Here is a 25006-nt window from a genome sequence, read left to right on the forward strand (position 1 = left end):
ATTGAGAACTGACTAGACCTGGGACTAACATTCTGGTTCTCGTGGAATCATTCACATTGAAAAATGTCAGTTCCCAGTTTCGTTGCCACAGACCCCAAAGAAGAATGTGGCAAAAAGATCACGAAGAAGAATGTTCAAAAAGACGTGCTTGTGCCCAAAAGCGGCAGCGAACAAAAGAGTCTTAACTTTGGTAAAATAAATGCCCAGTCCCCTGAGTACAACACTTGGAACAAGATTAAACTGCGCAAAGGAGACTATCACAATATACTGAATTCTGATGCACTATCTCCTGCTGTGAAAATCACCCTGTACTGAAGTCAAACTGCGTGAGTCTAAACAAAATATGTCTATGCCAAAATTGAGTTAGCTAACGAGTGGTTTGCACATTTGTACTGTTGATTTTTCTTATTTTACTTTTGAAACCGACATAAAAACCAATGACAACCCCCCCCCCCCAAAAAAAAACAACTAACAGTGAGCTAAATTCAAAGGTAAAACTCGTAACTTTACATCACAATGAATTGGGACAAAATTCACATAGAGTTCACAGTCTCACAAACACTAACCTTGTGCCTTTCCGTGGTTAGGTAAAGGAATCAATGTTTCATAGTATTTGGTTCCATTAATTAATCCCTTTCTTATCATCTAGGTTTATTTTCATTTTCAAAATTCACTGGTGTCATATAATGTTAATCTTCATGACAAAATGCTTTGTTTTGATGGTTAGTCTTCAAATTAAATGTCTACAGGCTTAAAATAGGAAGTCAAGTTAAAACCTGCACAAATAAACAATTTGACCTGATAAAAGTTGCAAATAACTATTTTAACAATGCTATTTTTGCTATCTTTTTATTTCTATTGATATTGTTTATAAAGAACCCTGAATCAAATGTTCATTTTAGTCAATGCTGTTGTCTGATAAGGAAACTGATGCTCATAATTTGGACATCCTTTACTTAAATCAAGCAAACTTTTTTTTAAACCAGCCTCCTAAAAGAATCAGAATCGAGAATTATTTGGAACCTACCTGCCTGCGTAAGTTGCCACCTTCTTCACCTCTGAGAGTTCAACAGAAAAAAAAAAAAACTTGAGCACAACCATGCTGGTTTGTTGGCCTAGAGCTGCTTCTTGCTGGTTCTTGTAGATTCATCCAAGCAGCAGCATGAAGTGACACAAACATATCTAGTCTACAAACATCATACAGCACGTTGTCAGCAGCGAAGGTCAGGTACGTATATTAAAATGTGATGATAAATGAAAAAAACAACTGCAACAAACATGAACCCTTGCATACACGGTGGCACTGCTTGTCGAGCTGCCGTCAACCAGCGTGTGTTTTGTGATTAGATGTTAGATCACAATGAAAGAGCTGCTGTGTAATGCCAGATCCGCTTTCCAGTCATTGCGTAGAACTTTATTTTTCCCTTATTTAAATTTAATGACGATTCCGCACTTTTTACATCCTATCGTATTGGGTTGTTTGCTGTTCACAATCATTATTTCAACACTCTGTGTCTGCAAGAAATCGCCGTGTAGAAAAAACAGACAGTGGCCCAAATATGAATCCAGCAGATCTTTGAGGCAGAAATGTTGTGTAGACAAATTTTTGTAGGCAATTTTTTTTTTACAAGTAATTTGATTCCAACCACCTCACCCTCGTTGTAATCTTGTTTTTTCATTACTTAGTGTGGAACCCCCTTTCGGTATCCATCTGACCAAAAACAACAACAACAAAAAAAAACCTTAAAAACTGGTGAAAAAAAAGTGCAGCATAACAAAACACAAAAACTGAGCAGTTACTGTATGTTCTTCACCATCTAGTCATCAGCATCTCTAAGTTCCAAACAGAATTAAACAACCCTTACACTATTTGGTTAGAAAAAGGCTACCCCTGACTGAAAATTATGGTCCAATTTACCTTTGTAGCGTTCTGGCCATTTACTCAGATGAGGATGGCTTGTACACAAACTTTAGAAACCATTATTACAGAATACTGCAATCTTATCACCCGCATCTTAACTGCCAACATGCAATTGACCCCTCCGTACAGGGCACTTAACCACGCCTCCTGAAGTGACGTCACGCCACGTGCGCTGACGTCAGACAAACAATTAGGAAAAATATCGGCGCACCAAGAAAGGAATAGAGCAAAGCTGTTCAATTTACCGGCTGATTTCTCACTCGCATTCTTAGCTAACAGTGAAATATCGTTGAAAAGCATACAGCAGGGCTTCAAGTATTTCAGCGAGCGGTATTTCAATGGTATTTACATGCAGGTTCGACGGAGAAACCATTGATATCAGCGCGAGATCTTTCCAGTGTCAGAGGAAGACTGAGAAGCCACATAATATAATATATTATAACCCAAAGACAGTTTCCTATTTTTGTATTACATATCACACTTGTGTGCAGAATCTGTATATGTATCTGTATAGTTGTTTGTGAACCACCGTATGAAGGAAGGGGAGGCTTGATTTACGAGTTGTTTCTCTCGTTTTCTTTGTGTAACGTCACGCGCTCCCCTCAATAATTATTCTTGAATTAGTGCTGAACCTACGTAAGTCCCGACCGAGTACGACAATCACTACTTTATAGTGTCCTCAAACATCCTTCCTTCAGTCTTGGTGTCTCGGTGCACGTCGAAGGCTTTTAGGACTGCTAGTCTGGTTTAGCTTAGCTAATTAGCCGCGAACAATGGGACACGTTTGTGCAGTCATATCATCGCAAAATAGATAGATCAAGTGTGACAATCATTCACACGTAGCTATATTATGCAAGCGAAGTACTGCTAATTCATTTATACGAGATATGTATTGAAAATTAAATATAGGGCTTACCTTCGTGCTAACATATCTGTTCCGGTTGATGGATTTAGTAGATCATGCGGTCTTCCTCAAAGTTTTATCCATCAAAGACATTTTTTGTACTCTGTTTTCTGTTCCGGTTGATTTTAGATGGATTCAGTTGATGATGCAGTCTTACACAAAGTTTGATCGATCAAAGACATTTTTCGTACTGGGTCTTCGGTTTTGGAAAGGGTACAAATTGAACTCCACCAACTAGCCTTTCAGGATACCTGTCGTCACTATTATAAAGTCCGTGACTACACCTCTTAACCATATCTATTGTTAAAGAACCCAAATACGCGATAAATCGCCAACAGAAGCTATACTGGACCATCCAGCCAGCGTTGTCTGAGATTTGAGTCCGAGATTATGCAGATCTCTGGCCTCTGATTAGTCAGTGACGCGGATTGCGCAACATCCACGGAGGGGTCAATTACTCTGAAAACTGTGGAGTCCAGGCCTTACTTAGTGGATGCGCATTACTTTTACAGCCATTGTGAGTAGAAGGACAACAAAGTGACAACCTACTGAGCCGCTGTTGTTTTTCCTTTTCTTTTATTTTTTTGATGTGCCTCGTTATCTATTTTTACTCGTTAGCTCCTTGAGTGTCCCTTGATCAGAACCTTGGTGAGTGGTACAAGTTTCGTGTAGGCAATTGTTTGTATGAAAATAAAGAGAATCTCAGTCTTACGAAAAAGATAATTTAAGAACAGAGAATTTGCTTCATGGGTAAAAGAAACACATTCAGCAAATTTACCCGATGTAGTGTAGACGTATTCATACAAGTTCACTCCAGCCAAAGTAAATTACCACTCCGTTTGAGCTGCCTCTTCCCTCGCCACTAGAAAATTCCTCTTGTGGGGGAGAAAGCCATGTCTGCTCCTCCCCACTGTGTGGGTTTTGTTCTGTTAATCAGACCACATGCCTCGAGGATTCAAGAATCTAAGAGCTCTCTGCCAGCTCCTCTCACAGCCGCAGCAGCCTGTGACATACTATTCAGTGTAAAGGGGGTTAAAGAGTCTATCCATTCATACCACAACCAAACTATCCTCAGGCAGTTTCTTACCAGCACTCAAAAGCCCACCTTATCTTACCCCTCATTTCACCACTCAAAAAGAACATTTTATCTGGCTGCTGGAGAAAAATTGAGACAATCCTCAATGGTGGGATCGGAGACAAACCTGGACTTTTTTAAATGGTCACGCTTTCATAAAATAAAGTATTAAGCAGTTAAAGCTTGTCATTTATACTGTTTTAGGCAGTGCTCCTCCCTTTTTCAATAACTGTTCCTCAACAAAACAATACTCACTACTTCTCTTGTTACCCATGTAGTAAGGGGAGAAATGAGGCAGTCTGGAAATTTGCAGGCTAACAATGGAAGACAGCTGCTCTTGTTGCACATGTCTTTCAGAAGCTGAATTACTTGTACAAGCCTGTGCCCTCCTACCCCGAAACCCCCCCCCCCCCCAAAGCTTCCCCTTTAAGCAGGCTGATCCAGACACAGCAGTACACTTCATGGAAAGCTTAGAGGAGAGGGAGGGAAACATAAGAGAGGCTTTGTTTGACAGGCCTGTGATTGCTTTTCTTTCTGCCAATGTAGACAAAAATACAAGTGCATATAAATATACACATACAAGTTGTCTGTCCCATTGTCAAAGTCAAATGATACTGTTTTGACTTGAAAATCCGAAACGGGATTACCAAATACTTGGCACATTGGGGTTTAACTTAACTTAACTTGGAACAGAAATCATCTTTATCTGCAACTAAACCATTACAAATGTTCAGACGTAATGTGTGCATGAAAATAAAGGTTAAAGTCATAATTGGGGACCAATAACATTGTTTAAAACAGACTACGGTATTCAGAGAAGATCAGTCATAGCCCGGGTTAACAATATCCCTCACCAGCCAACTTAACCGTTGGAAATCCAGCTACTGTAGGCCGAAGAGGATGGAGAGGCAGAAAGCGGATTCTTGGGCAGAAATAAAAGAGGAAAGCACAGAGTGAATTCTTAAGCACAAAGAAAAAAAGGGAATGGATAGAGTTTCAAACCGAATGAAGGGACATTGAATGTTGGGACTATGAGAGGAAAAGATTAGGAGTTGGTTGACATGATGATTAGGAAAGAGGTTGATATATAGTGTGTCCAGAAGAGTATGAAGAAAGGCACTCAGGCGAGAAGCTTAGGGTCAAGGTTCAAATTATTTTTACCATGGTGTGTATATGGGAAGACAAATCCAGTAGGGGGGGATTTTAAAGGAAGTCGAAGCAGAGGTGGCAAGTGGGTTCTTAGGCAGAAAGAAGAGAGGAAAGTACAGAACCTAGAATTGAATGTGGGGACTTTGAATGCTGGGTCTTTGACAGGAAAAGCTTAGGAGTTGGTTGACATGATTAGGTTAAAGGCTGATATATTGTGTGTCCAGGAGAGCAGATGAAAGGCAGTACCACTCGAAGCTTAGGGACAAGTTTCAAATTATTTAACCATGGTGCGTAGATGTGAATAGAAATGGAATAGGGGTTATTTGAACGGTAGAGTTAGCATTGAAGATCTAGTTATGTACTCTATAAAATAATTAGTGGCTATGTCTGACTGGTAGGATGCGGTCTACAGGTGAAAGAGAAATTCTGGAAGGTGCTCGACGAAGTACAGTGATACCTCTACTTACGAGGTCTTTTGTAACAAAAAATTCAGGTTATGAAACGCTTCTTCGGAAAAATATTGTCTCTGGTTATGAGGAAAAATTGAGGACACAAAAGGCAAAATAATGGATTGCTATTCGCAACCCCTAAATTCCACTGGCTGTAAACATTCTGTATCTTGGTTTGAAAGTTTCGCAATAGAGCTGCTCTTCCATTGGGTATCCCCCAGTCTCGTCCTTACATCCCATTGGCTAGGAGGGATCACAATATTTACCCCGTGATGCTCTTCGTTTCCCTATGACACTTGAGCATCACCAACTCACACGCTTCATGCGCTAGTGCAAATTAGTAAAGTACAACTTTATCGTGAGTTTTTCATTTGTGTTTATTGCAAATTTATTTATCTTTCTTCACCATGGGCCCCAAGAAACCTCGTGGAATTAAGTTGCGTGTGTGCGTACATTTGTACGTATCGTGAGTTTTTCATTTGTGTTTATTGCAAATTTATTTATCTTTCTTCACCATGGGCCCCAAGAAACCTCGTGGAATTAAGTTGCGTGTGTGCGTACATTTGTACGTATGTTTTTCCTCTCAGCTCTCAAATGTTTGCCTCCTTCTCCGTCCTCCACCATGCGTTTCACTACTCACTCACCCTTCTCTTCGCATAGTCGCCCAACGCCAAAAGTGAATGAACACATATTATTTTTTTATATATTATATTTACATATTATTTATTATTCGTTATGATGCTTTTTTGGGTGTCGGTGGGTGGAATGTATTAAGCTATTAACACGTAAAAAGCGCTTCTACTTACAAAAAAAAAAAAAAAAAATCACATTACGAAATGACATCTGCAATTAATTAATTTAATAAGTAGCGGTATCACTGTAGTTCTAAAGATTCCCAGATTGAGTGAGTGAGTCATGACTGGTCCGGATTGTAATGGACGTGTGAGGAAATGGGTGATGAAGAGATGGGTATGCAGTTAGTGTGATTTGACAGGCGCGTATGCAAACGCGCACCATTGCACTCGCAAATCTGCAGTCAAGCACAAAAAATCAGGCGCATAAATACAAATACAAATACATACCTATTGAAAGAGGTCGCTTATTTTGTGTAGTCTTGACATTAATTTATGTGTTTATTTCATAAACATTGGTAACAAAACAAACCTGATCCTAAACAATTAATATTCGCCTGGAAACAGGAAATCCAAGTTAAATATACTGACCATGTTCGAATGTTTCATCAATGGATTGACAATAGATACCGCAATAAATTATGCTAGATTATAACAATACATCATGATTGCCGACAGGAATGTTTGTTACAATGTATCGGCAGTTTGTTGCCATGAACACCGATTATCTTGAGCTAAACTTTCAACATTTTCAAAACATTGAGGGCATAGACATGTTCATGTTTATTCCTTCCTCCTAAAATCAGTTGAAACTGGAAATGATCATTTCTGAGTTTGAAATTTGTTTTCTATTTGAGTTATGTATTATTTTTTTTAATTTTAATTTACAGTTACACTGTATGTTATATTAATCTGTCACCAAGAAGTTGTTAAATGTTGAAAGTTGAAAATGATGGTTTTTTTTTGGTAATTTAGTAATATACTGGTATTCCATCCCTAATTACACCTGCACATTTTAATCTGCGGGCATTACTGACCACACCCACACATTTTTCAAATATGAGTGACTGCGTATGTTTAGCATCCAGGAAAGGAACTTTGAGGAACAGATTGTGGGATGCTTTGAAAAAAGAATGGAAATGTCTACACTTTCTTCTAGAATAGTCAAGAACATAGCATGATCTACAAGAGAAGAAGTAGAAGTACACGGGAGGACCATATCATGTAAAACGATGTGATCTGCAAGAGGTTACTGATTATAAAGTAGTGGTAGGGGAGTGTGTGACTAGACAACATAGGATGATGGTGTGTAAAATGACTGGTCGTGGGGAGGAAGATTAAGAAGATAAAGGCAGAGCAGAGAACCATGTGGTGGAAGCTGAGAAAGGAAGACTGTTGTGCTGCTTTTCAAGAAGAGGTTGGAGACTTTGAGAAGATAATGAATGAAAATGAGAGTGAAGAAAGACTACAAGATGCATGTCTAGTGGAACAGGAAGAAACAATAATTATTAAAGGGGGTGGAGTGGGGGGGTTAAAAAAGCACTAAAGAAGATGAAAAATGGAAAGGCAGGTGGTCCTGATGACATACCAGTTGGAGGTACGTATGCAAGAATCTATGAAAGGTGGCTGCGGAATTTTTGAATAGGTTCAAAAGAACACTAGCGCGTGAGAAGATTATAGAAGTATATAAGTGCCACCAGGATTTGAATTTGAAATGCCACAGAAAACAGGATTTGAATTTGAAAGGTAAAGTGATCACATTTTCAATAGTTGTCTTTCAGTGTACCTTTTCAATGTTAACAATTCAACTGGCTACAATTCGCTGTCTGAAATTCGTCGTCTGTGCCACCAGGCAGGGTTTCTTCAGGTCAGAACAGAACACCCAGCCAATCCAGTTACGCTTTCTTGGTATGTGACGTCACATGACTAAGAAAGCGTAACTGCGATTATGCTTGACGACAAAATTATGGTATCCATTGAAAGCAGGTGGGGGAAGTTAAAATGGTAGAGACATGCACTTGAAAGGAGAAAGATGGAAATTAGCTCAGGTAATTCTTGATGTACAGATCAGAGACAGTAGAATTGAAGATTGAAGAGGCAACAGGAAGAACATCTTGAGGTGGCAGAAATTAAGATGTTGAGGTTGCACACTATGATTGACCAGATTGGATAGGGCTTGGGAATGAACTCATCAGAAGGACCAGTAAAATTAGATGTTTTGGACACAAAGTTAAAGAGCAGATTTTGATAGTTTGGACATGGACATGAGAGGAGATTTTCAGTACATGTATATTCATAGTATATCTATAGTCATAAAAGGATGTTGAGGATGGAGCTGCCAGGTAACAAAGAGGAAGACCAATGAAGTGGTTGGTACAGTGCCTTGTGAAAGTATTTGCCCCCCTTGAAATTCAGGCTTCAAACATAAAGATATAAAATTACATTTTTTTTGTCAAGAATCAACAACAAGTGTGACACAATCGTGAAGTGGAATGAAATTCATTGGATATTTTATACTTTTGAAAAGGGGGTGTGCAATATTATTCGGCCCCTTTACTTTCATTGCAGCAAACTCACTCCAGAAGTTCCGTGAGGATCTCTGAATGATTCAATGTTGACTGATAATGATAGCTAGAATCCACTTGTGTGTAATCAAGTCTTCGTATAAATGCACCTGCTCTGTGATAGTCTAAGGTTTCTGTTTAAAGTGCAGAGAGCACCTTAAAGACACACAAAGTAACACACCAGGCAGGTCCGAGATACTGTTCTGGAGAAGTTTAAAGCCGGATTTGGATACAAAGATTTCCCAAGCTTTAAACATCTCAATGACCACTGTGCAAGCAATCATATTGAAATGGAAGGAGTATCAGACCACTGCAAATCTACCAATGGAGGTGGTTGGACTCCCTCCCAGTCCTGGAGCCCGTCGAATCAACCCTCCGTCCAAGTCTTTGTCGGCCCATTTAGAATGGAAATGGGGCGCAGCTGTGTGCCCCTGGGGTCCGGCTAGGCTGGCTGGATGAATGACACCCATGTCCTCCACCATGTGGAGGGGAGAAAGGCGTGAGCGACACATGTTATGCGGGTGAAGGACACCCGCAAGCGGGCTTGCAGCGCCCTGGCCATGCTGACTGGATGAATGACACCCGTGACTTCCACAATTGGTGTACACGGACATGAACAACGCATGCTATGCGGGTGAAGGATACCCACAACCAGGGTTGCTGCTCCCTGGTTGTGCTGGCTGGATGAATGACACCCATGTCCTTCACTATGCGGTGGGGGATAGGCGTGAGCGACACATGTTAAATGGGTGAAGGACACCCACAAGCGGGCTGTTATGCTGAGGAAGGACATCCACAAGCATGACAGCTCCTCTCAGGGGGAAACCAGCACCCCTAAGACGGCTTGCGGGGCTTCAGCGGTCACTTTAGGGGGTGCAGTATCGGTTTTGTCCACAAGACGGTGACTTGCTGGTGAAATGACATTCACAATGCGGGGGGAAGACGTGCCCAAGCGGGCTTGCTGCGCCCTGGTTGTGCTGGCTGGATGAATGACAACCATGACTTCCACAATTTGGGTACATGGCCATGAGCGACGCATGTTATGTGGGTGAGGGAATAGGAATGAGCCAAATACACAACCATTCTGGAAGAAAACCTGTTGGGAGTCAAAAACAGACAAATGTCATGGGATGTTTACACAAAGAACTCTCTCACGCACGCACACAAACAATTGCACACCAAGTTCAACTAAACATTGAAAACAAGTTTACATGTATGATAACAATGTTCTTATTGGAAGTTATAAATTTGCCTTGTCAACCTTGCCATCAAAAAAATAATCTGAATTGATGCATGACACGGTTGCAAAGGAAGTTGTTGAAAACAACTAGTGGAATTTTAGATTTAATTTGATGACATAAATCATCAACGTCAAGGTGACCACAGGGAGAGTTTAAGACTTAGGGTACCAATATGGTGCCATTTGATAAGAACTTATATTTTCCTTGTAATTATCCCAAACCATAGGATGCCTGGTCTGCTCAATAATTGTGTACAATGACTGCCACCATGTAAGGATGCTTGAATGTCAGAGTCGCAATAGCGATAAAATACATTATTTTAATACTTCATCTACAACAGTCTATAATCTGAACAACATACAATGAGAACATTTAAAAGCTTCTTAAAAGTGAGTGAAATGGAAAACAATATCAGTCCAGGCAGATGTATATACAGTCTAAATAGACTACAGCCCATTTCACTCCACCTGACATTAACACAGCAATGCAGTGCTGGCTTAACTGTTTCATTAAAGTGCAGGCATTCCTTCCTCTCCTCCTTTCTCGGTCGCACTAGCAATGTAATTTTCTTTAAGAGCTGCACCATTGATCAAGGCCAGTGTCAGATCAAGGCAGCTGAGGAATTCCTCACAACTCTACGAATTTAGGAGAAAAATACTCTCAGAAATGGATATTACTAATGTGAAGAAGCTGGAGAAATTTTACTTATACAGCATCTGCAATCCAATGCTTTGGGGAGCCTTCACTTTATCCACTATCAATGACTCCTACACTGTCACAATCAATCCACAGAAAAAAGGATAGCCGGCAATATGCATTTTAATCATCATTATATTACTATTAATGTTCAAGACAAGACAGCTATCTATTATAGATTAATAGCTGGGTTGCATTGATAAAGCCTGACCGATTTCGCATTTCACTTTCAAATCGTTTTTCTTCTGAATATTTCTACACTTTTTACTTAAAGCCCAAGTGTCATCTCTATAAACATTATAAAATAGATGTTGAAATGAAAAATACATATAACATTATTCCCTTCAATGTCTATACGAAAAAATAAATATGAGCGGAGAGTGTGTCATCCATGCACAAAGTTGCAGAAGTGTCATTCTACGATATCCAAGTGGTCGCCATATTTGCTGCATCTAATGCCCGTGATGTTACCCCGGACATTCGCCATTGAAAACGCGCTGTGGCCCCTACTATGGGACACGCCCCTTCAGACACGGAAGCTCTTTTCGAAGAAGAGAACATCTCACAACCGAGTGAAGTGACCGGGGCAATATGATCCTATCGTTTCAAGCCATATTTAGATGACATGCAAATCACTTCTAACGAACAACAGACTCCCACACAGTGTGTATGAGCCAGCCCGGCCAAAGCCGTGCTCGTCCGCGAGGCACTTTTTCGGCGGTGGCTCGTGGGACACGGAAGCTCGGCCGAAGCCGTGATCGGCGGACATGGCGCCGACGGGCACATCGACACATTTAGCACCTCTGACTTACGGATGTGGATCTTTTGTTACGTTCTGAAAGGATTACGTCCCCTCCCCCAAACTATTATTTTTTTTAGTAGCTCTATACACACCTACCTGTCATTTGGAACCCACGAAGCTTTTGCACCTGTCCAATCCATTTTTCACGATGAACCGGGTCTCTTGGAAACTTATAAAGGGTAAATCCATCCTCCCAAGTGTTCGAGCAATATCCAGCAATACAACGAGCCAGCATTTTGGCTAACACGAAGGAACAAAGAGCTACCTTCCCGCAGGTTAAATTAATAGAAACAAATGAGTCCGCTTGAGTGTGCACCTGCTCTGAACGTCACTTCCTGGTTCTTGTCGAAAACAAATGCCTCAAGACGATTTTAATGGCGGGACTTACAAAAAGCCATATACGTCAAAATCATGTTTTGTCGTGAAAATGGATGGCTCCATACCGGCTGCCATTTGAAAAGCAAAATATTCAAAGACAAATTTTAAAACAATTTTCAACCACAATGCATTCACAATGTTTCACTGAAGAGTCACATCAGTGTAATGCTTGGAATAAGATGATTACTGCTATTACTATTATTATTTTGCAAGGGAGACTTTCACAATGTATAAAAGTCTTGACATGCACCCTCCAGCTCCGAGCCTCAGCTAGAACACTCAGAATTTCAGTAAAGTCAATTGAGTGACTGTAAAACAATAAGATGGGTCTCTACTAACAGTGAGGCCGCTGACAAGTTAAACAGCAAGTTGCACTCTTGCGCTGATGGATTTTAGTACCGTAATTTCTGGCCTATAAGCCGCGACTTTTTTCACACGCTTTCAATCCTGGGGCTTATGAGGTAATACCGCTAATTTGTGCATTTTTTTCTAAACGGCCGTAAGGGGGCTCTCGAGCGGAAAAGGCAAAAGTGACACCATGTGCTGAGGAAGTGACTTCAGGGTGATATCAATGTTAATGCCAATGTTAATATTTTGTTTGCAATTACAGAGGTCAAAGTTTCCAGTAGTTGTTCACCAGGTTTGCACACACTGCAGGAGGGATTTTGGCCCAATCCTCCACACAGATCTCTAGATCAGACAGGTTTCTGGGCTGTCGCTGAGAAACGCGGAGTTTCAGCTCCCTCCAAAGATTTTCGAATGGGTTTAGGCCTGGAGAGTGGCTAGGCCACGCCAAAATCTTGATATGCTTCTTTCGGAGCCACTCCTTGGTTTTCCTGGCTGTGTGCTATGGGTCTTTGTCACGTTGAAAGACCCAGCCACGACCCATCTTCAATGCCCTGACTTAGGGAAAGAGGTCGTTCCCCCAAATCTCACAATACATGGTCATGGTCATCCTAATCTTAATAAAGAGCAGTCGTCCTGTCCTGTTTGCAGAAAAAACACCCCCAAAGCACGATGCTGCCACCCCCATGCTTCACAGTAGGGATGGTGTTCTTGGGATGGAACTCATCATTCGTCTTCTTCCAAACACAGTTAGTGGAATTATGACCAAAAAGTTCAATTTTGGTCTCATCTGACCACAAAACTTTCTACCATGACTCCTCTGTATAATCCAAATGGTCATTGGCAAATTTAAGACGGGCCTTGACATGTGCTGGTTTAAGCAGGGGAACCTTCCGTGCCATGCAGGATTTCAAACCATGACGTCTTGGTGTGTTACCAACAGTCACCTTGGAAATGGTGGTCCCAGCTATTTTCAGGTCATTGACCTAGTCCTGTCGTGTAGTCCTGAACTGATTCCTCCAAGATCATTGAGACCCCACGATGTAATTTATTGCATGGGGCTCCACTCCGATTGAGATTGACCGCCATGATAAGATTCTTCCATTTTCTAATAATTGCTCCAACAGTGGTCCTTTTTTCACCAAGGTGCTTGGCAATTTCTCCGTAATTTTGTCTCTGGAGTCTTTGGACAGCTCTTTGGTCTTGGCCATGTTACAAGTTTGAGTCTTACTGGTTGTATGGGGTGGACAGGTGTCTTTATGCAACTAACGACCGCACTCAGGTGCATCTGATTCAGGATAATACATGGAGTGGAGGTGGACTTTTAAAGGCGGACTAACAGGTCTTTGAGGGTCAGAATTCTATCTTATCTAAATCGTTAAAAAAATCATACATTGTGATTTCTGGATTTTTCTTTTCAGATTATCTCTCTCACAGTGGACATGCACCTACGATGAAAATTTCAGACCCCTCCATGATTTGTAAGTGGAAGAACTTGCAATATAGCAGGGTGTTCAAATACTGTACTTATTTTCTTCACTCTCGGAATGTTTTTTTTTTTTTAACCAGCCCTATTTGTGCTACCGTGTCGTTCCTATGTTAAGCGAAGCTAAGGTATTAAAACTTTGAAAACTCTTTCTGTGTACCATCTTTCTTTGTAAATATTTTGTGTTTCAACATGGGTTTCAATGTGGGCATTTGCGGCTTTTACACAGGTGCGGCTTATGCTATCTTTCATGCAAAAATGTCGAGTTCCAATGTGTAACCTCCAAAATAAAAAGCTACATGCTTAAACCGGGATGTCAAGTTAAAACTGTGCATTAAAAAGTGCATACGGAAAGTATTAGATCCCCTTAAATTTTTTACTTTGTTATTTTGAAGCCATTTGCGAAAATCTTTTAACTTGATTCTTTTTCAACATATTGACAGGAAAAGAATTTAATTGTTGATTGTTTTGCTGGTGTAATAAAAACTGAACTATTATAGCCATAAAAGTACTCATACCCTTTGCTGTGACACTCACTCAGGTAACTCAGGTGGTGTCCATTTCTTCTGATCATCCTTCAGATGTTTCTACACCTACATTGGAGTCCAGGACTTAATTAGAAAAACTACACATCTGTCTATGTAAGACCGGTCAATCGCGATCGACGCATTGAGCACCCCTGTTCTAATCTGTCTCAAAATGGAAATGGAATTTTATTTTGATTGTCTTTGTTTTGAATGAAAACAACCTTTTATTGTGCCCTGACCAATGTCAATAAATGGAGCAATGACTGAAAAACAATCTTTGTGGCACTTTGAGATGTGTATTTCCGTACTCCCAGTCTAAATTAGGCCACAATTGATGTGTGGCAAATATTAAATATGTGGTGGGCATATGTGATGCGCATGTAGGTGAGGGTGCTTTGATTACAGTGTTTTTTTTCCCTCCAAAACTGGTCCTGTAATAAGTGCTTTATTTCCATACAAAATATAATTACAACTAGAATAGCATCGTATTCATATCAAATCATTTATCATATACAGTGGAGGGGAAAGTATTTAGTCAGCTTCCAATTGTCCAAGTTTTTGCAAGGCCTATAATTTCCTTTATAAGTATATGAGGTAGGTATGAGGTATAAGAGGTATGTGAGGCAGGTCTCTCAGAGACATAGATAGATAGATAGATAGATAGATAGATAGATAGATAGATAGATAGATAGATAGATAGATAGATAGATAGATAGATAGATAGATAGATAGATAGATAGATAGATAGATAGATAGATAGATAGATAGATAGATAGATAGATAGATAGATAGATAGATAGAGAGAAAATCACATTGTCTGATCTTTAAATAGTTTATTAGCAAAATATGATGTCAATGAGTATTTGGTCAATTGTGCCAAACATATATGTGCGTTCATCTGAGATGACACGCTGTGGCGATCCCGAAAGGGACAAGCCGAAAGAAACTTACTTACTTACTTTTTACTTCGTTATATATATGTAAGCCTGGTATTTTGGCCCAACACTCCAACTAGATCTGTAGAGCAGTGATGTTTTGGGTCTGTCACTGGGTCACACAGACTTTCAACTCACTTCATGATTTTCTATGGGGTTGAGATCTGTAGACTGACTAGGGCTTTCAAGGACCATGCTTCTTTCCGGAGCCATTCCATTGTTGCCCGGACGGTGTGTTTGGGATCATTATAATTCTGAAAGACCCAGCCATATTTCATTTTCAATGCCTTTGCTGATGGAAGGAGGTTTTCAAGCAAAATCCCATGATATTTGGCCCCATTCATTCTTTCCATTTCACAGATCATCCGTGAAAAGTTCTACTTTAGTTTCATCTGACACCTCTTTTGGATCATCCAATTGCTCTCCAGTAAACTTCAGACAGGCCCGGACATGTACTAATTTAAGCAGGAGAACACATCTAGCACTGCAGGATTTGAGTCATTGGCAGTGGAGTGTGTTGCTGATGGAAGCCTTTGTTACTTTGGTCAAAAACTCTCTGCTCAGTAGGTTTCCCTATGTTCTTCTGGGATTTTTGCTCACCATTCATGTGATCATTTTGACCCCACAGGATGAAATCTTGTGTGGAGTCCCAGATCGAGGGAGATTTGGCCCCCAAAAAATTTGTGGTTCCAATTTCGTTCATATATTTCAGAATTTGGGTTGGTAGGTATTTTTTTGGGTTTGTTTTTACAATCTATATTACTATGTCTCCAGCACAGGTTGCCAATATTTTCTTGAGTTCTCATTAATTCATGTTTTGTCGTGCAAAAACGAGATCAAAATTCATGTTGTCATCTCAGATTGTGAAACACCGGAATATTAGCAGAGATGATGAAATTAACTTGATTTTGGCACGAACGAGGTGGAGGAAAGGACCCAGATGCAGGAAGCCGAGACGTAAGCATAGATTCTGCAAAAGTTTATTGCCAGACAGAGGTCATCCACGGGAAGGCAGCCCAACAGGGTGATGGTAAAAAAAAACAGAAAAAACATGAAACGATGTCAAAAATTGGACATGGCTCACTAGGGCTGCCACTGAGAAACGCGGAGTTTAAGCTCCCTCCTAACATTTTCAATTGAGTTTAGGTCTGGAGACTGGCTAGACCACGCCAGAACCTTGATATGCTTCTGATGGAGCCACTCCTTGGTTATCCTGGCTGTGTGCTTCGGGTCATTGTCATGTTGTAAGATCCGGCCGCAGCCCATTGAGGTTGTTCCTCCAAATCTCCCAATATCCCCGGTCATCCTCTCCTTAATACAGTGCAATTGTGCTATCCCGTGTGCAGAAAAACACCCCTAAAGCATGATGCTTCCACCTTCATGCTTGACAGAAGGGATGGTGTTTTTGGGATGGTATTCCTCATTTTTCCTCTTCCAAAAACAGCGAGTGGAATTAAGACCAAAAAGTTCTATTTTGGTCTCATCTGATCACATTAGTTACTCCCATGAGTCCTCTGGATAATCTCAATGGTCATGGGCAAACTTAAGACAGGCTGGTCGTGTGCTTATTCAAGCAAGGGAACCTTCCATGCCATGCGTGATTTCAAACCATGACGTCTTGGTTTATTACCCACAGTAACCTTGGAAACACTCGGTCTAGCTCTCTTCAGGTCATTGACCAGCTCCTTCCGTGTAGTTCTGGGACGATGTCTCACCTTTCCTGGGATCACTGATACTCCATGAGATGAGATTTTGCTTGGAGCCCCAGCCCGAGGGACCTTAACAGTCATGTTTGGTTTCTTCCACTTTGTAATAATTTCTCCAATAGTTGACCTTTTTTCACCAAGCAACTATTCAATTGCCCATAAACCTAGTGGAGGTCTACAAATTTGTCAGTGGTGTCTTTGTCTCTTTAGTCTTAGCCATGTTAGTTGTTGGAGTCTTATTGATTGTCTGGGATGTACAGGTGTCTTTATGCAGCTAACTATCTCAATCTCGTGGGTTATAATTTAGAATAATAAGCGGAGTGTAGGTTGACTTTTTAGAGGTGGACTAACAGGTCTTTGAGAGCCAGAATTTTTGCTGACTGCCAGGTATTCAAATACTTATTTGCAGCAGTAACACCCAAATGAATTTAAAAAATCTTATCTTGGGATTTCCAGATATTTTTTTTGATTGTCTCGAACAGTGGACATGGACCTCAGATGAAAATGTCAGACCGTCCATGAATTCAAAGTGGGAGAATTTCCAAAATCAGAGGGTGGTCAAATACCCATTTTCCTCACTGTACATGAGGTGTAGGTACCACAGTAAATGAGTGTTTAGTGACATCTGCCTCACAGTTCTGAGGACAGGGGTTCAAACCCCAACTCCACCTGTATGGAGTTTGCATGTTCTCACTGTGCCTGCGTGGGTTTTCTCCCACATTCCCAAAACATGAATGGTAGGTTAATTGGGAACTCCAAAATGCCCAAAGGAGTAAATGTGAGTGCAAATGGTTGTTGTTTAAATGTGCCCTGTGATTGGCTGGCAAGCAGTTCATGGTCTACCCCGCCTCCTGTCCGACGATAGCTAGGATAATAGGCTCCAGCACTCCCACGACCCTTGTGAGGATAGTGGCTCAATAAATAGGTGTCTTAATGAAGGTAAGGTATACCTATGATGAAAATTAAAGGCCTCATTTTTTTAAGTGAGAAAACTTGCAAAATTGGTGGCTGAGTGAATACTTTTTTGCCCCACTGTATCATATATATAACATATGTAATATAATAACAGAATGATGAATGATGGATGGATGGTACAAGCCAAAGCAACATCAGTCGCTGGTGACCAGCGTTCATCTGAATTTGACCGCTTTTTGGTCAGGTAAGATTTGACCAATCCATATATAGTCTTTTTTTTTATCAGTGCTGATAAATATTTTTCAACTTTATTACTGATCCAATACCTATGGGGATGCCCAAGCAAACATCTTCGTGAAATGTGCTTGGACAAAAAAAAAAAAAAAGGGGCAAGGTGTCGTACATTTAAAGAATCCAATAGGCTTCCTAACACCCTATCCCCCCTGCTAGATTTAGAGTAGCAGAGAAACGATCAAGGCGTGCTCTGCACAAAGTCCCTCCCCACACACTGCTCCAACAGGCAAATCTGGGGCTTGTGGGATTAAGAATGGAACACGATGACAGACAAAAACTGTCCCCATCACCGCCCTGTTCTTGTCTTTTAAATTGTGACAGCATTAAAAGGGTGCTTGGAGGCATACAATAGAATGATAGATCCGCTCCATGACTGAATAACTACACAGATCTTTTTAGATTGTTCTTGGATCACAATTTGACAGTGTTCAAATTATGTTAACCCAAAAAGGAAATGAGATGTGATTTGTCAACTTTCTACACAATATGGCTCTTCAAATTTAAAGGGAAATATCTACTTTGCATTTCTGAAAACTTATACTGAAAAACTACAAAAGATAAAAATGAACTGGAAAACCAGAATGGCAAGAAGAACATTTTGAGGACGACTTTCTGTAGCCGAACACAAACATAATGGAAAACGGGAGTGTTTGTACTGTGTGATAGTATTGTCGTCATCTGCCCTGTAAATGGCTGGCCCTCCTAAATGACCAAGGTTCTCACCATCTCTGCAAAGAATAGCCCTTGGAAGAGAACCTGTTGGAGTCTGCAAAAAAACCGAGACCGAGACGGAGATTTATCTTCCAACAGGACAATGATCCAAAACATAAAGCCAAATCTACAATGGAATGGTTCACAAATAAACGTATCCAGATGTTAGAATGGCCAAGTCAAAGTCCAGACCTGAATCCAATTGAGAATCTGTGGGCAGAGCTGAAGACTGCTGTTCACAAACGCTCTCCATCCAACCTCACTGACGTCGAGCTGTTTTGTATGGAAGAATAGGCAAGAATTTCAGTCTCTCAATGAGCTGATAGAGACATACTCCAAGCGACTTGCAGCTGTAATTGCAGCAAAAGGTGGCGCTACAACGTAGTAATGCAAGGGGGGCGAATAATATTGCATGGCCCACTTTTCAGGTTTTTATTTGTATAAAATTTACATTTTATAACTTTCTGTTTGAAGCCTGAAATGTGGTGAAAGTTTGGAAAGTTCAAGGGGGCCAAATACTTTCACAAGGCACTGTATTTGGTTACCTGTATTAAAGGCACCTGTTTGAACTCGTATCAAAGAGACCTATCGACAACCTAAAACAGTCACACTCCAAACTCCACTAAGGCCAAGACCGAAGAGCTGAGAGAAGGACAGCAGAAACAAAATTGTAGATCTGCACCAGGTGGGGAAGATGGAATCTGCAATAGGTCAGGAGCTTGGTGTGAAGAAAACAACTGTGGCAGCAATTATTAGAAAATAGAAGACATACAAGACCACTGATAATCTCCCTTCATCTGGGGCTCCATGCAAGATCTCACCCCATAGGGTCAAAATGATCACAGGAACAGTAAGCAAAATTACCAGAGCCACACGTGAGCAACGAGTGAATGACCCGCAGAGAACTGGGACCATGAGTAATACACTACACCACCAGAGACACAAATCCTGCAGTGGCAGCCGTGTCCCCCTGCTTAAGCCAGTACCTGTCCAGGACCGTCTGAAGTTTGCTACAAAATATTTCGATGATCCAAAAGAAGGTCAAGAGAATGTCATATGGTCAGATAAAATACAGATGGAACTTTATGGAAAAATCTGAACATCGTGTTTGGAGGAGAAAGGGTTGCATTCAAAGAACACTATACCTACTGTGAAGAATGGGTTGGAAACATCTTGCGTTGGGACTCTTTTTCAGCAAAGGGACCACGGTGACTGATCCATGTAAAGGAAAGAATGATGGGGGGCATGTATCATGAGATTTTGAGTGATATCCTCCTTTCATCAGCAAGGGTATTGAAGATGAAACATGGCTGGGTCACTCAGCATGATAACGATCCCAAACATACCTCCTGGGCAACAAACGGGTAACTTAGCTTTTGGGGGCGGCCTAGCCGGTTTACTGTTTCAACACCTGAGAAAATATTTAGAAGGAGTTGAAAGTCTGTCTCGCCAGGCGACACTCCCAAAACATCACTCCACTACAGGAGATCTGCATGGAGGAATGAGCCAAAACACCAGCCAGCCAGCAACAGTGTCGTGAAGATTTACAGAAAATGTTTGTAATTGCCAACAAAGTGCATGTAACAAAAGTACTTGGATCAACTTCTGTTACTGACCAAATACTTAATTTTTTATAATTATTGCCCAATCAATGTGATCGTCTGGATTTTTTTTTCATTTTGTCTCTCATAGGTGAGGTATAACTTTGTCCATACTTACTCATCTTTTTAAGTGTGAGTACTTGTACAATTAGTGGTTGACGAAAAAAAAAATTTTGCGCCACTGTATAGCAGGTTTAGAAAAAATGTAGAGAATCCGTGACAAACACAAAAGTCCAATAACAAAACACCGCTCGGGTTCTAAATTAAGAGAGGAGGGAAATGTTCTTCCCAATCACGCCTATCCCGGTCTCATTGTGATTGCCCAATCATCTCATCCCCTGGGGTGAACTCCAAAGTGCAGACACACAGCTGTGGGCCAATCAAAATGGCCATAGCTGCTTGCCTCCTCTTCCTGTGAGCAACTCCAATGTGTTAAAGAATCCAACCCCTCTCAAGAAGACTGGTACTGGAACCTAAGCTGTGTGTTTAGGCAAGCCCAACTATATCCACTTGCAATTTCTCGAACATGCACATAACTGAGGCTCTTTCCCTGTCAGAGAGATGATGATCCACAAGCTGGTGTTGCCAGGAATCAGGCCACCAAGGTCCCTACCTTCGGCCGCCACCCAGCTCACATTGCACCCACTCTTGGCCCTCGCACAGGTGGTGACCCGATGGAAAGTTGGAAAAGTCTGTTCATGAGGTGTTGAACAGAACTCTCAAGTACAAGTTCTAGAAATGCAGAATCCTCACTTTTAGGTCAACAAAAAATAAATCAATCATACGTTCTTACATTTGAAATTCATTCACTTTGTAATATGTCAAGTCGACTAGCCATTCAAAAATATGACCGCTTGGCTGAAAATTAAAACGTTCATTGTTTTTGTTCAGGCTATTTAAATCTTCAGTGGCATTTTCAGATACAAACTGTATAAGTTTTAACTTGAAAATAAAATCAACAAAAAATTCCCAAAATCTCAAATAAACAGAGTAAATCAGTTCAAATCAATCAATCCACCTTTGACAAAGAACTATAGATTAACCATGCATTAGATCAAGTAATAAATGAACATACCTTTTCATTTTTCACCTTCTTCAAGGTCTTGCTTTCAGTATTACTGTTTTCAATCTCCTCAGGCTCAGATTTCGTGTTTAATGCTGGTAATACTCCAACAGGCTCAAGAGAAATATTCCCAATTTGATTGGCTTCTAGTAAGTCTGTTGATTGTGTGACCTCAAAAGGTGTGTTACGACAGTTCCCGACAGCAACTTGGACTTGAGACACAACCTCCTTCTCCACTGTGGCAATTGTCACAACTGCTGCTCCGTCTGTTTTGTCCTTTTTACTTTTGCTCGTAGCCCCTTCTTTGTCCTTTTTCCCACTCAGAACACCTCTGGAGGTTTTGCCTCCTTTTTCCATGTTCTTCCCAGAGGTTGAATTGTTGCCAGCAACCACTACACTCGCTGCTGTGCCAGTTGGTTCACATTGAGTCCGACCTGTAACTTCCTTTTTACCCCCATCTCCAGTTGAAGCTTTGCTATTATTGTCTTTAGAGTTTTTACTGCGCTTGTATTTGGATTTACTTTCCTTGCCTTGAGAGCCAGACACTGGACTAACAAAGCGGATGTTGTCGGGCAAAGCTGCTACTGCACTAGGTGGTGCCGCCATACCGTCCTTAACGCCAGACATCTCAAGCTTGTCCTTCTCTAAGTCAGCGTCAAGGTCAATAATTAGATTTCCAACACCGATATCCCATTCATCCCCGCTGTCATAAGTGTCCACTGCATTCGAGTCCACACCTTTCCCGCCTGCAGTGCCACTACTTAGGGACATTTTACTGCGAACGGCCCAGGATTGCCTCAGTGAGGTCCAACGCTATCTCAGACGGTTGGGACTCAGGGGCAGGGGTTAAAGATTCTCCACGGTCTAATCCTTTCCGTTCCATTTGGCCACATTGTGTTCTGAAAAGAAAAACAATTCAACAGTCAATTTTATATAATGATTAAGACATCAATAATGTAGAACATAGCATTTCATTGGTTACAAAGCTTTTCATATGAAACAGTAATTCTAGATGATCACTGCACAAATCCCTATGATACTACCCACTGGTGTTACAGAAACCCTTTCTTCATAATCACTTCCCACAGTTACCATGACAACTGTAGGAAATGTAGCCTAAATCCTGCTTTGACAGTGAAGGTGGCCCCATTGCTTTGAATGACTAGCTGTATTTTCACAAGGTACTGCTGTTTGTGTCAACATGGAAAAACGCCCACATTTTTTAATGGATTTGTGCTTTTTCAACTCAAGATGACACTGGTGATCTTGCATAACCCGGTCTTATATATAAATGCATACATACATATATAAATGCATTAATAAAGCATCTTATATCCAAGGTTCAAATTGGAAAAAAAGTATGGATTTAGGGTTAAATATTTCAGAATAAAAAAATTATTCATTCTGGTAAATACAAATATAATTTAGGACAATGTTTTTAGATAAGACAAAAGTTGTGATACTGTATTTGTGTATATTGTTCACAACCATTTGTAAAACCATATGTACAGTGTAATTTTAGCACACTACTGAAAGGAATAGGAAATCCAATACTTCAACACCAGATGGTTACAAAGCATTAGTTAATCGGTTCAGTTAAAATACAACCCATCTGTTGCTATTTGGTAGATGGTTTGAATCCAGTTTTGCATAAAAATCTTCTTAAGGTGTCAAGAAATGTGTCTGCGTTCAGCAATGCTGTCTCAGAAATGAACATGGAAACGGAAAAAAATGCTTATACCCTGACAGTTCAGTGTTTGTAATAAATACATAATAATAAACACAAACCTGTTTCTGTATTATTTTTAAAATGGGGATTCAGGGTGGACATTCAACAAATGCTGTATTGAACTGGCAAATTCTAACAATACTTTTTGTTAATATATCTGGAAAAAACAATAGTTATTTTTTCAACTGTGCAGTAAAAAGTACATGCCCCCTTCCTTTATTCTGTATTCATCACACTTAAATGTTTTGTATCAAGCAACCATTTTTAATATATCTGAAAGACTAATAGAAAAATCTGTTTTTAAGTAATGACTGAATTTAAGGGTGGGGGGTTAGCAGGAATCCAAAAACCGGTTGACCAAGAGTCAACCATGATTAAAAGTTTTTGGAACGCTGAATTCAATGTCACTGGCCACAACCAGGTCTGATTAACCCCAAATTTTTTGAACCTTGAAATCACTAGATTAGAATGCCAGGGAAAGTAAAGTAGGCTCCAAGATATAATAAAAAAGACCTACATAATGCAATGATGTAAAGCAATTCCTGAATCAATGAGACCAGTGTAAGACATTGGGACTCCAGTGAATCACAGTCAAAACCATTATCTGTAAACAGAAAAAAACTAAGAACAGTGGTAAACCATCCCAGGTCTGATCAGCCAACCAAATTTACTCCAAATGAGCAACTACAACTTATGCCGGAGTTAAAAAAAAAAAAAAAGATACCAGGAGAACTGTAGGTCTCACTGGTGCATGTTATTGTCAGTGTTCATGGCTCAAGCATGAGAAAGACACTGAGCCAAAGGTAGCAGCATCATTGGGAGATCATCAAGGCAGAACCCGCATTCGCCAACCCTCCAAAACAAAAAAACACAAATGCACATCTTACATCTGATAACCAATATCTAGATTGAAGTAATATTATGTGGCCTGCTGAGATAAAAGTTGGACTTTTGGAATGTGTGTGACCCTTTACAATTGATGTAAAAATAACTATTTAACCAAAAGAACAACATCCCAGCAGTCAGTTGGTGGTGAGTGTGATCAGTCTCTGGCTGCTGACTTGGATCTGCCAGGCCCGGGAAAACTTGCTGTGATCAATGGAAAAATAAATTCTGCTGCCCACCATAAAATCCTGCAGGTGAAAGTTCGGCTATCAGTCAGTGCCCTCGAGTTCAATGGATCTTGGATAATGCAGTAGGATAACTACTCGATCAATACTTGCAAGTCCATCTATCCTAAATGCTCCCAAAAAAAGAAAAGAAAATGATAGTTGAGTAGCAGCCAATTCCAACTTGTGACTCAAATTACCAACATAAGATTTGCCAAAAATGACAAGTCTGTCAAAATTATTGGTCTGGTTAGAATCCCCACTTTAACCTGAGTATAACGCAGAAAAAAATTTGAAAATTGGATAATGGCTTCTGGAGAATTTGAGTTTTTTTGTATCAGGAAAAAAGCCTTTTAGGGAATGTTTTGTGTTATATCAGTTATAGATAATATGCTTAAAATGTCTTCAAATTAGAATAAAACAGTAAAACTTAATTATTTCTCAACACATCTCCTCAACCGGCTCATTTGGTGAGCTACTCAGGGAACCCTTTCTCTGATTGGCTGGCATGTTTCTGTGAAAAATATCCACCAATGACTTGCATGAGCTGAAACTCTGAGACATCAACCAGTCGAAATTACTGTCACAATTCTAACACCGTCATTTTCCCTAAAAACTCCACTAAACTAGTGGAAATGGAACATTATTGGTGAGAAAAGCAGTGTGGGCAGTAAAACAGGTTACATAAGTCAAATATTTTTTTTGTCACTTCATCAGTTAAGGAGGATTTTAGAGGCCTCTGCAGTTCTCATTCCATGTTCGGTGTTTCCCCTT

General features: G+C 40.4%; 1 protein-coding gene across 4 annotated transcripts in view; it reads right to left on the reverse strand.

Annotated features, from left to right (window-relative positions):
* The window catches only part of LOC133498465 (zinc finger protein 609-like), a 157038-nt gene that overhangs the window by 72094 nt on the left and 59938 nt on the right, over nt 1-25006 (reverse strand). For all 4 annotated transcript variants that reach the window (XM_061815317.1, XM_061815319.1, XM_061815316.1 and 1 more), the window contains exon 2: nt 21407-22293. In XM_061815317.1, the coding sequence (XP_061671301.1) occupies nt 21407-22165 (759 nt within the window). In that variant the 5' untranslated portion in view covers nt 22166-22293. The remainder of the gene's footprint in view (nt 1-21406; nt 22294-25006) is intronic.

This window comes from Syngnathoides biaculeatus, chromosome 3 (genome assembly GCF_019802595.1).
Source record: "Syngnathoides biaculeatus isolate LvHL_M chromosome 3, ASM1980259v1, whole genome shotgun sequence".
Classification (NCBI taxonomy): Eukaryota; Metazoa; Chordata; class Actinopteri; order Syngnathiformes; family Syngnathidae; genus Syngnathoides; species Syngnathoides biaculeatus.